Below are 14,946 nucleotides of genomic sequence, written 5' to 3'. Positions count from 1 at the left end.
TCCAGGCTCTCGTGGGAGACAGCCGAGGGTACTGACAGGGGACTCGGGGGTCTGCGAGAGAGCCCCGCAGCTCTTACCCCCGCACTCCCAGACTGCCAGAGCTCCTTCCTCCAAAGCCCAGTCACCTAAGGCCTGAGCCCCCGCAAGAGAGGAAGGTTGATTTCAGATTATCCCCCCCAGCCCCGCCTCTTCCCCCTGCCCGCCCAGCTTCCTCTCTCTCTGAGGAACACTTTCACTTCCTGCTACTCCAGGCCTCCCTTCGGAGAACAGGTAGGGGTCCCCAGGGACCTAGCGGCTGGCATCGTCACCCCCCACTGCCTCCCTTTGGTGTCAGGCTGCTGGCCCATCCCACCCTGCCCAGCACCACCGGCCCTCCAGGGGAGCATCAGCCTCTCCGCCCCCACCCCTCCTTCCTGCTCTCCCCTGGACAGGACACCTGCTCACTGTCCCCACCCTGCCTAAAACCCTGGGTTTCTAGTCAGCAGGCTGATGGATTTGTTTAGCTCTTCGTTACCCCTCTCCTACGCCACCCCCTGAGGCCAGGGGCCTGTTCTGTCCACCACCGTTTCCCCAGGGCACCCAGTCTGGGCCTGTACTTACGAAGTGTTTGTTAGGTGCACGGATGAACGGACCCAGGGGTCCTACTCCGGGCACTGCCGCAGAGAAAATATTTAAAAATGCCCACCTCGAGTGATAACCCACGCTAGCTAGGACTACGTACCTGCTGAAGAGTTGAGGTCCGATGGACAGAGGGACAGATGTGGTATAAAGCAAAAAAGAAAATGCCAGCAGTAACATCTAGGTAGCGGGTATAAGGATGTTCTCTGTAAAATTCTGGTTTGCTGGATGTTTGAAAATGTCTCTAATAAAATGTGGGGGAGGGAATATTTGAGGGGCCCCCCTGTGGTCTGGGAAGGGGGAAGGTGTTGTATAAGATAGGTCACATTGACAGAGTGTGTCTCCTGTGGGCTGAGCACCTGTCCGGGCACTGGGTTTGGGCAAAAGCTGTTATTCAACTGGCCCGTGTCTGTGTTATGGCGGCACTGGTTGTCAAAAGCTGAAATATTTCTGTGCCACTTGGTAAAGAGCCGTCAGTCTGGGTCCTCCCTTTCCCCCCTCCCCGCCAAGACCCACTGGCCTGCCTCGTGGGATCCCCAGATCTCCCCACCATCTGGGGACTGAAGCATTAACACCTGCCACAGCAAGGGGCCTTGGGTCCATTCTCATTGGTCAGGGTTTCTGCTATATTGGTTGTAAATACGTTGACTGTTACCGCTGGGTTGGAGCCACCTTGAGCCTTATCTTCCTTCCTGCCAGAGGCCAGACCATGGCTTGCTGGCCTCCCGCATCCTGAGGATGGCCCAGCCAGAGGATGAGGCCTCTGCAGGCCCCACCGTCGGGGAGAGGTGAGGGCTGCTGGGGCTGGGGTCTCCAACTCCTGCCCCTGGCTTCAGAAGTCCCTTCCATCCAATGCCCACCCCCCCCCCCTCAGAAGACCCTGAATCCCATTTCATCCCTGGGCTGCCCCTTCCTGCACCTTTGACCCCACCTCAGTGTCCAACTGCCCACCTCTAACCCCTGGTCTCCTGGACCCCGAATGTCCCAGACGGGTTCCACCACAGGTGAATGGAGCAGGTGAGACCCCCATAGGGGTCCTTGGGACCCCAGAGCCACTCCTTCGCCTATGGAGGACGTGGGGGGTGTGGCAGATCCCAGAGCTGGATACTCAGGATGCAGAAGCCCTTCTTGAGCTGTGGCCACCGGGGGTGAGTACTCACAGCCAGGGACCTTCTCTGACCCTCCCCAGGACACCGTGGATCAGTCAGGACTCCTCTGGTTCCTAGTGACAAACACCACACACCGGGCAAACCAAAAAGGCTCCTTATCGATTCCAAAGACTAAAAAATCCGGAAGTGAAGGGAATTTCAGGAATGTCCGGACCCTGAGCATTAGACAACTTAAAAATTTCTCCTCATCCCATTTCTTGGCTTTGCTTCAACTGTGAAAACCCAAGGAACAAACACTTGTTCTACAGTAGCTTAGGTAAAACAGGCATTTATCTTTCTGACACATCCAGAAAGGCAGCCACAGACTCTGGTCCAGCAGCCCTAGTGACATCAAGGCCAGGTTCTCTGCCATTCCCTTGGACTCCCCTCACGATTGCCCAGTGGCCACCCCAGGTCCAAGCACATGTGTGCACTCCAGGAAGGAGGAAGAAAGAAAGGAAGCACCATTTGCACCAGGAAAACCAAAAGCCTTCACAATTGATTCACAATATATGGGGCCCAGGCGGCAATATTTTTTTAAAGCTCACCTGGGAGTTATAAACCCAGAGGTGAGAAACACTGCCTACACATCATCCGTCTTCTCCAGCTGGGCAGATTAGGCCAGAACAAGGCTGCAGTTCTGCAAGGAATAGGGATAGACTTGGACAAGGCAACTAGCGGGTCTACACAGCTTCCTTCACAAGGGGGCTCTATCCCTGTGGTGGCAGAGGTGGCTGTCCCCAGCTCGCGGCCACATCCCACAAGCCTAGCAATTCCAGTGTAAAAAGAGGCTTCCTTCCAAAGAGCTCCAGCAAAACATCTTTTTTTTTTAAGATTGATTGATTGATTGATTGATTTGACAGAGAGAGACACAGCGAGAGAGGGAACACAAGCAGGGGGAGTGGGAGAGGGAGAAGCAGGCTTCCCGCGGAGCAGGGAGCCCCATGCGAGGCTTGATCCCAGGACCCTGGGATCACGACCTGAGCCGAAGGCCGACTTAACGGACTGAGCCACCCAGGCGCCCCTCCAGCAAAAATCTTGTGGAAGATTTCCATTGGCTGGGCTTGATTCACATGCCCACCTCTCAACCAATCACCGTGATGAAAAAGTACTGTCATCCTATTGGCTAGATCAGGTCACGGGACCATCCCTGGGGCTTGGAGGGAGTTAGTCCCACTGGCAGGGACGAAGGGAGGGAGTGGGTTTCCTTAAAGGAAGTTTGGGGTGTGGAATCCAAAATAAGGGAAATGGATGCTGGGCAGGCAAAAGTAACAGAGATTTGCACAAATCCCTTTCAAGATGACCTTTGCCTCGGGGTACCTGGCTGGCTTAGTTGAAAGAGCAGGCAACTCTTGATCTCGGGATTATGAGTTTGAGCCCCACATTGCGTGTAGAGATTACTTAAATAAAACTTAAAAAAAAAAAAAAAGATGACCTTTGACTCCACCCTGTCCCTGCCCAGAGCTTCCTGGTCACAGGACATGACCCCAGCCAGGTCCTGGTGTTGAGGACAGGAGCTTCACCAGGAGAAGTCCACACCTACCAGATCCAGAAGCTGCCTGGAGGTGAGAAGCCTACCCCCTAGATTCCAGCCCACAGCAAATTTAATCAGCTTTGCTTCCCAAATACCTCCCAAATGCTATTTGGTAAGCTAATTACCAAATGCTATTTGGCAATCCCATAAGTGGGATGCAAACATAAAGACACAGGAAACGATGGGGACTCCAAAGGGTAGAAATTTCCCTCTCTTGAAGGACTCCGGGGGGGGGGGGGGAATTACAGGATGGAGGAAGAGAGAGTCCCAGGGAAGATGAGGCTGCCACCCCTCAACTTTTCTTCCTTGCCCCTTGTTGCCCCCTACCCCCAGGTGTGTCTCTGGAATATTCTAACCTCTGCATGCCGGACCTGCCCCGTCTCCTGGCCTTCCTATCGGCCAGCAGGTACAGGTCACCCATTGAAAGGGCTATGGGCGATCCATCCCTAAGACACCCCACCCACACTGCAGCTCCCCCTTATCTTTTCTCAGGGATGTTTTGCCCAGAACACTGCTCTTGCCCCCTTCCACTCTAAGGCCTGGAGACCAACACACAGGTGAGGGATGGTTCCCTAAGGGAGGGGGAAGCCACTTTCCAGGCTCCTTGGTCCGGCAGGACGGGCTTTCAGGGACCAGACTACCAGGTTTGAGGGAGAATAAAATGGGGGTGAGGGAAGCTGTGGGAGGCTCGCCTCCTGGGCCTGAGTGACAAGGGGCCAGGGGCCAAACCAGTAATGGGGCTGGGAATTAAGTCCCCCGGTGCCCTGAAGGAAGCAGGGTTGGCTCCTTGGACATCTGGGACACCTCGGTTATTCTGGTCCCCAGGTCCTCCCCAGACTGGCAGTGTCCACCTCAACATCTCAGAGAGGGTGCTGTCCATGGTGAACAAGCTCTACCTGGAGACCCACAGAGGGTGGGGGATGGAGCAGATCCCCCCGGAGACAGCTCCAGAAACTGCAGAAAGACCCAGTTCAGGTTAGCTGGGCTGGACAGGGCCCTGGGCCCCTCGGGGACGGGGGAGCTACTGTTGCTGTTCTGTGGGACCCCACTCTCTCCTCACACCCAGCCCCCAGGAACCCTGCCCCGCACCGGGTCTCCTGGGTTGAAGGCCCACTCAGCCCAGAAGTGCACCATCCTGGGCCGGCTCTGGCCAGCCTGGCGGAGGAGAAAGAGAAGGAAGACGAGCACGAGAACGAGGGCGACTACGAAGATGAAGAGAACAGCCCTGGCCCCGAGGATGTGCTCACCCATCACATCCAGGCTCTGGCCAGGGCCCGGGGCAGCTACGTGGGCAGGCAGTTCCAGAGCCTTAGGGCGCGCCTCACCTCAAATGCCGGAGGCCCCCACAGGCCTGGGGACCCGGCCACAGAGCTGCTCCAGGACGTGCGGCACCTCCTTACTGACCTCCAGGATCACTTATCAAAGGACCCCGATGTCAGGGCCGTTTTGGAGAGCAGGGGGCCTGGGGCTCCCCAGAAGGACGACCATCTTGGTAATAAGGAGGGCGGGGAGAGAACTTATGGCCATTTCCCGAACCCACTCGGGTTCTCGTGCGCCATCCTTTGGCCCTACATGTGTGTTCACACCCAGCTTCTTTCTCTCCATCCCTGCGCATCTGTTTGCTTTGCCACTCACACGCCTTTCCCTACGTAGAGTAACTCCTGTTCCGTTCGCCACTGCTCCGTCTCGCACACGTGTGACAGCCGCACTCCCTCTCCCACGCGCGTGCTCACACCCAGGCTCCCTCTTCCGCGCGTGTTCTCTCACCCGTGTCTACACTTGAGGGTGGCGCTCGGCCCCGGGGAGGGGGTCAGCCCGGCGGCCCTCCGCTCACCCGCCCCAACCCCTCGCAGGCGCCGCGGTGGAGGCGGCCTTGTGCCGGGCGGTGCTGGCGCCCCTGAAGCCTGCCCTGTGGACGCGACTCCGCACGCTCCGAGCCCAGGAACTGCGGCGACTGCAGCAGCGCCAAATAGCCCTGCGGGCGGGGGCGGGGCCTCCGGGACTCCGCGGGGCGGGGCTCGAGGGGCAGGGCCCCGCCCCCGCCCTGCGGAGCCGCATCCACGCGCGCCTGGCGCACCTCCACGCCGCCTGCGCCCCACGCCGCAAGGTGGCGCTGCTGCTGGCGGTGTGCAGTGACGTTTACGCGGGCCTGGCTCAGGCCGCGAGCCAAGGTAAAGGAGGTTTACCTGCGTCCACCTGGATGTGCGGTAGCTTGAGGGTGGCGGGAGCCGGGTGGGAGGCGCCTGCGTGCACGTCGAGGGGAGAGGGTGGTACGCTCTAGCGCGAGGCGTCTACGCGGGCCTGGGGGTCTGGCAGGAGGCGTTTGCACGCCCAACAAGTGGAAGGGCAGCCAGCGCCCGTGGTCCTGGGGATCGGAGGGACGTGCCTGCACGCCCCCCATCCACCTCAGAGCCTGTCCTCCGGCTCCGCCAGAGCCCGTGGGGGCCGACGCCTTCCTGCCCGCGCTGACGGAAGAACTGATCTGGAGTCCGCACATTGGGGAGACGCAGCTGGACGTGGAGTTTCTCATGGAGCTGTTGGATCCGGAGGAGCTGCGGGGAGAAGGTGAGTCCCCACCCCAGAAACGCCGGGACCCAACAGGGGGCGCCCCAGGGCCCCACAGCCTCGCCCCCGCAGCAGGGGGGAAGGCGGACAAACTGCCGCGGGACCTCGGGCGGCCAGGGTAGCCCGAGAGCTGCACTGACCACCCCTTCCTGTCCCTAGCCGGCTACTACCTGACCACGTGGTTTGGGGCGCTGTACCACATCGCTCACTACCAGCCTGACGCGGGCCGCGCACCCCGGGGGCTCAGCTCTGAGGCTCGCGCCTCCCTGCGCCAGTGGCACAGCAGGCGGACGCAGCGCAGACAGGACAGACAGGGCCACGCCGGAGCGCAAGGGACCGTCCCCCCGGACTGCGGGTGGAGGGGAGCGCCGGACCCATTGCCTTTTTGACCCAGGCTCCTGCCCCTCCCCACGGGTCAGCCTGCCCTTTGAGGAACCATGGCAAGAGACCCTGTGCCCAGAGACCAGTGATGATTAAGGGCCTCAAACCCTCCGGCTCCTCAGGCAACATTCTGGAGGCACCAGGTCGGCGCTAACTTCTGACCCCTGGTGGCTTAGGTGCAGGGAGGAGGAGGGGTTCCCAGGAGCAGACCCAACTCCGGTTTGCCCCTCCTCGTGGTGGGCAGAATAATGTTCCCCCAAGACGGCCCCTTACCCATCCCCAGAACCTGTGAATATGTTACCTTACATGGTCAAAGGGACTTTACGTATGTGACTACATTAAGGATCTTGACCTGGGGAGATTATTCTGGATCATCCTGGGGGCCCAATATAACCTCCACAGTCCTTACAAGAGGGAGGCAGGAGGACCAGAGTCAGAGAAAGAGATGTGATTTTGCAAGCGGAGGTCAGAGTGATGTGGCCAGGAGCCAAAGTAGAGGCACCCTCTAGAAGCTGAAAAAAAGTGGATTTTCCCCTGGAACTTCCGGAAGACTCGGCCTTTGATTTTAGGCCCAAAGAGCTATTTTGAACTTCTGACCTTTAGAACTGCAAGATAATAAATTTGTGGGGTTTTTGACCTGCTAAGTTTGTGGTAATTTGTTATAGAAGCAACAGGAAGCAAATATACTCTCTTACCCTGAACTTTATTTTCCGTAGAAATTATCACTTCCTAGCATGCCGTATAATATGTACTTATTTATTGTGTTAATTTTTGTCCATGGTCTCCCTCCCCTTAGGTTGCCCAACAGAAATACAGCGCAAGCTATATATGTAGTTCTAAATATTTTAGTAGCTCCATTACAAAAAACTAAAAAGAAACAAGTGAAATTAATTTTAATAGCCTACCTGATTGAACCCAATATGTCCCCCTAAATGTTATCACTTCAACATGTAATCAACATCCAAAAATTAAAGGCACCTGGCTGGTTCAGTCGGTGGAGCATGCGACTCTTGATCTCAGGGCTGTGAGCTTGAGCACCACGTTGGATGTAGAGATTACTTAAAAATTAAAAAAAAAAAAAATCTTTTTTTTTAAGATTTTATTTATTTGACAGAGAGAGACACAGTGAGAGAGGGAACACAAGCAGGGGGAGTGGGAGAGGGAGAAGCGGGCTTCCCGCCGAGCAGGGAACGCGATGCGGGTCTCAATCCCAGGACCCTGGGGTCATGACCCGAGCCGAAGGCAGACACTTAACGACTGAGCCACCCAGGCGCCCCACCCCCCCAAAAATCTTTTTAAAAAATCCAAAAATTATTGTACTATTTAACAATCTTTTTTGCTTGTGTGCAAAATATTCAAAATCCAGTGTGTATTTTATATTTGACATCTCAGGTGGGACCAGTCACATTTCAAGCGCTCAATAGCCACACAGGGCTTGGAACTACCATGCTGGACAGTGCGGCCTTAGATTGTCAGCTTCAGGAGGCTAGGGATCTCTGTCTTGTGCATAGCTCTATTCTCAGTGCCTAGCCAAATGCCTAGCACCCATTAGGTGTTCAATAGATACTTGCTGAATGGTTCAATGCCAAATGGTAGGCTGAAAATGGCTGCCTAACAGATATCCCAAGTCCTAATCTCTGAAATCCATGAACACTACCTTATTTGGAAAAGGGTCTTTGCAGACGGTATTAAATTAAGGATCTTAAAATGGGGAGACTATTCTGGGTTATCGGGGGGGGCTCTAAATGCATCACACGTGTTCCTATAGAAGGAAGGCAGAGGGAGATTTGACACAAACAGAAGATGATATGAAGACAAGCAGAGAAAGATTTGAAGGTGCCGGCCTTGAAGGTTGGAGAGTTGGTGATCACAAGCCAAGGAAAGCCATCAGGGGCACCTGGGTGGCGCAGTCAGTTAAGTTTCAGACTCTTGGTTTCCGCTCAGGTTGTGATCTCAGGGTGGAGAGATCGAGCCTCGCGTCAGGTTCTGCGCTCAGTGTGGAGTCGGCTTGAGATTCTCTCTCCCTCTCCCTCTGCTCCTCCTGCTCCGGAGCTCGCATGCACAAGTTCTCTCTCTCTCTCTCAAATAAAAATAAATAAATCTTATTTTTAAAAAAAGCAGTCAGCTACCAGATGCTGGGAGAGGCACAGACCGGATGCTCTCCTAGCACCTCCGGAAGGAGGGGGCCCTGTCCACACCTTGATTTCACCCTAGTGATACCAGTTTCAGACTTCTGGCCCCAAGAACTGTAGGAGAAGAAATTTCTGTCGTCTTAAGCCACTGAGTCTGTAGTCATTTGTCACAGCAACCACAGGAAACTTAACAGTTACTCAGCACTTAAGAAAAAAAAATGGAGTAGAATTAATATCCAACCCAATCTCACTCTAGCAACAAAGGACATGGATCTCCTGATATAGGAATTAACTAGAAAAGTAGGAAAATCCCCTCAATCCATTTCACAGAGAATGTATTGCCATTACAATTTTACATTTTACATTTTGCATTTCATAATGATCAAAATTCGGTCGTTTTAGACGTCACCTAAAAAAATGTGCCAGAAGAGAGTTTTTTGCAATTGTTTTTAAAAACCAAAAAGCTCAAAATGGCTGCATCGGGCAGTGAAGGAGGAAGCAGGGATGGGGGAGACTACAGGATGTGGCCTCTCGTCTTATGTTCAGACAGAACTGGGTAGGGTAGCTGGATCCCCGCAGACGTGAGGGGACCATCTCCTCTTTCAAGAACCTTCAGGGCAAGCAGGGCACCAAGAATTTCATCATGTTCAGTTATTATGCATTTTTTCAAAAGATTTTATTTACTTATTTGACAGAACACAAGCGGGCATGGGGAGAAGCAGGCTCCCCGCGGAGCAGGGAGCCCGATGCGGAACTCGATCCCAGGACCCTGGGATCATGACCTGAGCCGAAGGCAGACGCTTAACTGACTGAGCCACCCAGACGCCCCTATTTATTATGCATTTATGTACATATGTGTTTTTTATAATTGTAGTAAAAATCATATAATACCAAATTTACCCTCTTAACTATTTTTAGGTGTTAACTAGAGTTATAATAGTGTTGACTATATTCACATTGTTGTGTTATAATAGTGTTAACTATGTGTACGTTGTTGTGTAACAGATGTCTTTGTCTTGTAAATCTGAAACCGTGCCCATCAACCACAACTCCCCTTTCCCCTTCCCCAGCCCCTGGCAACCACCATTCTACTTTATTTTTCTTTTTTTTTTTTAAAGATTTTATTTATTTATTCATGAGAGACAGAGAGAGAGAGAGAAGCGGAGGGAGAAGCAGGCTCCCCACTGAGCAGGGAGCCCGATGCGGGACTCGATCCCAGGACCCTGGGATCATGACCTGAGCCGAAGGCAGACACTTAACCATCTGAGCCACCCAGGCGCCCATTCTACTTTATTTTTCATGGTTTTCATGATTCTTAGATATCTCATTTAAGTGGAATCATATAGTCTCTTGGTGAACGGGCTTATTTCACTAAGCAGTATGTCCTCGGGGCGCCTGGGTGGCTCAGTCGGTTAAGCGCCTACTGAGCTACCCAGGTGCCCTAAGTTCTTTATATTCTGGATGGGTATGTCTCGTGGGCAGTCCCAGTTTCTGGATTTCCTCATTATTAGATTCCAGTCCTGCAGTTAAGGGCAGTATACCCTGTAGGCGGACATTGTGTCCTTCCCAGTACATCCCATCCGGGGGGCGGGGGGGGGGGCGTGATCGGCAATGCTAACTGTGCCTGTGGAGTTAAAGACTGTATTAGTTGGATCAAGGTGCCATAACAGAAAAGCCCAGATGGGGTGGTTAAAGCACAGAAATTTGGTTTCTCACAGTTCTGGAGGCTGGAAGTCCAAGATCAAGGCCTTGGCGGGTTTGGTTTCCTCCGAGGCTTCTCTCCTTGGCTAGTAGATGGCCATTTTCTCCTTTTGTCTTCACATGGCCTTCCCTTTGTCCCTGTCTGTGTCCTAGTCTCCTCTTTTTAAAATTTTAATGTATTTATTTACTTATTTATTTGTTAAATTGAAGTATAGTTGACACACAATGTTACATTAGTTGCCAATCTCTTCCTATGAGGACACCACTCATAGTGCACTGGGCCACCCATATGACTTCATTTTAACTTAATCACCTTTTTTTTTAAGATTTTATTTATTTATTTGGGGCACCTGGGTGGCTCAGCCGGCTAAAGCGTCTGCCTTCAGCTCAGGTCATGATCCCGGGGTCCTGGGATCGAGCCCCGCATCGGGCTCCTTGCTCCGCGGGAAGCCTGCTTCTCCCTCTCCCACTCCCCCTGCTTGTGTCCCCTCTGTAGCTGTCTGTCTCTCTGTGTCAAATAAATAAATAAAATCGTTAAAAAAAAGATTTTACTTATGTATTTGAATGAGAGGGAGAGCCAGAGAGAGAATGAGTTGGGGGGGTAGGGGGGGAGAAGAAAAAGCAGACTCCCCTGCTGTGCAGGGACCCCCCCCCACTCCCGCCCCATGCAGGTCTCGATCCCAGGACCCCAGGATCATGACCTGAGTCAAAGACAGGTGCTTCACGGACTGGGTCACCCAGGAGCCCCTAACTTAATCACCTCTTTAAAGGCCCTTGCTCCAAACACAATCACATTCTGAGGAACTGGGGATTGGGACTTCAAAATATGAATTTGGAGGGGAGGGTCACAATTCTGCCCAGGGCGCCTGGGTGGCTCAGATGGTTAAGCGTCTGCCTTCGGCTCAGGTCATGATCCCAGGGTCCTGGGATCGAGTCCCACATCGGGCTCCCTGCTCCTTGGGAGCCTGCTTCTCCCTCTGCCTCTCTCTCTCTCTCTCTCTCTCTCTCTCTCATGAATAAATAAATAAAATCTTAAAAAAAAAAAAACAATTCTGCCCGTAATGGGAAGTGACTGCCGGATTTCTCCCCCTCTGAATTATGATGTCATCTGTGGGTGGTACCCTGGGACCCTGTGAAGAACCTGTCCCCAACAACCTTTCACCCAATGCTTATAGCATCTCTTCTTGGTTCTTGCTGAGTCACTGGATTTATTCCTACTACTGTATTCTCTTTATGGCAGGTAGTACTGGTTTTCCACCTCCTAGAATGAAATGACATTTCCTGGTGGTTGGTTTTTGTTTTGTTTTTTTTTTAAGATTATTTATTTATTTATTTATTTATTTGAGAGAGAGAAAGAGCACATGAGCAGGAGGGAGGGGCAGCAGGAGAGGAAGAAGCTGACTCCCCACTGAGCAAGGAGCCCGACATGGGGCTCGATCCCAGGACCCTGGGACCGTGACCTGAGCCGGAGGCAGGCAATCTACTGAGCCACCCAGGTGACCCTGACATTTCCTGTTTAAAAAATGTGTTGAATTTAAAAAAAAAAATCTGAGTTGATTTCAAGAAAACTACCCAGTAGCTAAGTACACGAGTGATGCATGGATATGTTGGCAAAGTATGGGGAAGTAAAATGTAAAAGGTGGACGTTTAGGCTATCGCTGGTTAAAGACTATGGGGTCACACCCACCATCTTGTTCACTCTGGAGCGCTGGGCTTTGTGCTGGACGCCTCCTCTCATGGCCCCACTCCCATGGTGTCCCAAACTGGCCACAGCACCTCCCCCAAACCTGCTCCTCCTTCTAGTACCCATTAATAGTGGGGCCTCATGATCCCATCCTACATACCTCCCTCTCCCCTCTCATGCCCCCCTGACTTTCCCCATCCCTGGCCCCATCCTGGTCCACCCCAGCCTCCACTGCCTCCTGGCTTCCGGTCCAGGAAATCCCCTCCAATCCCTGCCCACATGGCAGCCGGAAGGAAATTTTATTTATTTTATTTTATTTTATTTTTAAGATTTTAAGTAATCTCTACACCCAACATGGGGCTTGAACTCACAACCCTGAGATCAAGAGTCTCATGCTCTTCCGACTGAGCCAGCTGGGCATCCCACGTTTTTCACTTTGATGTAGTCCGATTTAGTTTTTCTTTTGTTGCCTGTTCTTTTGGTGTCATATCCAAGAAATCATTGCCAAATCCTATGTCACGAAGCTTTTCCCCTGTGTTTTCTCTAAGGGTCTTGTAGTATGACTTCTTACAGTTAGGTCTTTGATTCAGTTTAGGTTCACTTTTGTATATGGTGTTGCATAAGGATCCTACTGGACTCTTTTGCATGTGGATATTCATTCGTTTTCCCAGCACCATCTGTTTAAAAGACTGTCCTTTTCCCATTGAATGAGCTGAGCACCCTTGTCAAAACTCATTTGACCTTAGGGGGTGCCTGGGTGGCACAGTCGGTTAAGTGATCGACTCTTGGTTTCCGCCTGGGTGGTGATCTCAGGGTCTTGAGATCAAAGCCCCACTTTGAGCTCCCCACTTAGCATGGAGTCTGCTTGGGATTCTCTTTCCCTCTCCCTCTGCCCCTCCCGCTCATGCTCTCTCTCTCTCTCTCTCTCTCTCTCTCTCTCAAATAAATAAATAAATAAATCTTTAAAAAAAATCATTTGCCCTTATGTGCCAGGATTTATTTTTAGAATTTGTGTTTTTAACAAGTTGCTGCTGAGAACCATTGATATATATAGTATCAGATTAAAAATAAAACAGGAAGAGAGGTTATACTTTTTGAGTAGTCACACAGAGGGTGACACCTGAGCAAAACCTTGCCAGAGGTGAGGGTCACAGGCACTCATCTGGGGAGGATGTTCCAGGCAGAGAAAAGCCAGGCAAAGGCCCTGTGGTGGGTGCGTGCCCAGCAGGCACCGGGAACAGTGAGGAGGCAAGAATTCTTGAGATGTCTTTGGTGCAAAAAGGTTGTTTTATAAAAGCACGGGGCCAGGACCCATGGGCAGAAAGAACTGCACTGGGGTCATGAGGAATGGCCCATTATATACTTTCAAGTTGGGAGGGGGTTAGGGATAGCACAGACCTCCAAGGTATTTTGGAAACAAGGTTTCCAGGACCCTGAGAGGGCTAGCTATTGCTAGGAAAATGTTATTTATTACTGTTTAATAAAAACTCAAGTCATGAGATCCTTCAGATGTATATCGGTGGGTCATATGCTTGGAGGATGACTGCCAACATATATCTTGAGGGGTAGAGATAAAGGAAATTTCCAAAAGAATTTTTATATGTATTTTTATGTGTTAAAGGAGACTAAAAAAAAAAAAAAAAAAAAAAAGAGGGGCACCTGGGTGGCTCAGTCGGTGAAGCGTCTGCCTTCAGTTCAGGTCATGATCTCTGGGTCCTAGGATCAAGTCCCTCTTTGGGCTCCTTGCTCTTTGGGGAGTCTGCTTCTCCTTCTCCTCCCTGCGCATGCCCTCTCTCATTATCTCTCTCTCTCTCTCTCAAATAAATGAATAAAATATTTAAAAAAAAAAGAGAGAGAGAGAGAGAGAGATTAATAGGATCCCGGGGGTTTGGGATAATGTTAAACTCAGATTGCCTTTTGCCCTTAGCGAAGTATTAACATCAAGGCAGCTGGGCTTCTAGAGGAAGGTCACTCTGCCTGTTTCAAGGACTCGTCGATGGGCTATAAGTAGTAAGGAAATGTAATTTTTTTTCTTTTGCCTTGTTTCCCACATCAATAATGAGCCACCACATAACACCCATTGAGGAGCACTGTGTGTTTTGCCTGTGTATTCTCTGGCTACCCCAACATGATAATAGCTAATGCTTTGTGGCTTGCATGCCTGTTTTTAGGAGGTCACCAGGAGGATGTGACCGCCGGTTGACCCACGAGCTGGACTCAGGCGATGAGAGGCGCCTCACTCCCTCGCCTGACCCTGGAATGTACTTCTGCCCACCGTTCCCACAGTGGGAGCCGTCCCGAGGACATAGCCTTGCTAGAGCAAGGTGTTGTGGAGGCCATCTGGCTGGTATAGAAGACCCAGTTAAGGCCTATATAAACTTTAAGATGCTGGTGGGTGGATGGGGAGAACTACTCATCTTGCGGCGCCCAAGATAACCCTTGTAAGTGCGTTCCCTTGCTTATTAAACCAGGCACCTACCAATCTGGAGTGGTCTGCCTCTTTCTTTGGTCTCTCCTTGTCCTCTGTGTACGGGGCCGTTCACAAACCGACAATTAACGAATCAGCCAGGAGACCGAAGAAATGGGCCTTGGGAAAGGGACATCTGCAGGGAAACTCTCCAGTTGGCCATCGACCTCTATGTGGGGAGGGGTGGCCCCATGCGTTAGATGCTTGTGGGCCACTGCACGAGGACGGGGACGCCCCCCAAAATGCTGGCCATTGCACACTGTGGCAGGCAGGGAAGGGGGTGCCCACAGCGGGGCGGGGGTGGTGGTGGCTGGCCTCTAATGTGGGCAGTTTGGCCACCAGAGGCTGAAGCTTGCGCTAGAGTGTGGAAGAAGAGCTGAATTCAGGAAAAGGACATGCGGTTGTCCATTACTCTGCTAGCCTCAGGGCTCACAGCACTGTGGAAGAACAAAATAATAAGTTGCAGACCTTAGCGTGCCGTTTTGCAAAGCTAGGAGGGTGCAAACTGCCCCAGATTAAGAGCCAAGGGTGTGTACAAAGCCTGATCAGGACACTAAGAGGTACATACGGTCCCTGGGAAAGTGATGAGGGTGTCCTGGTGCCTGACAATGAGATGGACCGTGTGCCCCACACTGTCGGAGCCTGAATACAAAGGAAAATTTTAAATAGCGATCATCCTAGACTGCTGATCCAATGGAGAAATATGTCCCAAAACT

General features: G+C 52.1%; 1 protein-coding gene across 2 annotated transcripts; it reads left to right on the top strand.

The window, feature by feature from the left end:
• The first annotated feature begins 203 nt into the window (after nucleotides 1-203).
• Nucleotides 204-14,206, top strand: RINL (Ras and Rab interactor like). 2 transcript variants are annotated; one of them, XM_088027597.1, is made up of 11 exons: nucleotides 204-270; nucleotides 1,318-1,406; nucleotides 1,607-1,766; nucleotides 3,229-3,331; nucleotides 3,634-3,706; nucleotides 3,793-3,857; nucleotides 4,126-4,275; nucleotides 4,367-4,792; nucleotides 5,154-5,471; nucleotides 5,734-5,865; nucleotides 13,935-14,206. In XM_088027597.1, exons 2-11 carry the CDS (start codon nucleotides 1,357-1,359, stop codon nucleotides 13,964-13,966), a joined length of 1,509 nt encoding a protein of 502 aa, XP_087883723.1. In that variant the 5' UTR covers nucleotides 204-270; nucleotides 1,318-1,356; the 3' UTR covers nucleotides 13,967-14,206. The 2 variants fall into 2 exon arrangements, with proteins under 2 accessions (XP_087883723.1, XP_027946471.1); XM_028090670.1 differs by lacking the exon at nucleotides 13,935-14,206 and adding an exon at nucleotides 6,025-6,890.
• Nucleotides 14,207-14,946: the final 740 nt, after the last annotated feature.

The sequence above is a fragment of the Eumetopias jubatus genome, unplaced genomic scaffold (genome assembly GCF_037043125.1).
Source record: "Eumetopias jubatus isolate StellerSeaLion01/CBP00866 unplaced genomic scaffold, mEumJub1_p1.0 scaffold_10, whole genome shotgun sequence".
Taxonomy (NCBI): Eukaryota; Metazoa; Chordata; class Mammalia; order Carnivora; family Otariidae; genus Eumetopias; species Eumetopias jubatus.
The sequence above is the reverse complement of the archived record's forward strand: the minus strand, read 5'-3'. Positions and strand labels throughout refer to the sequence as shown.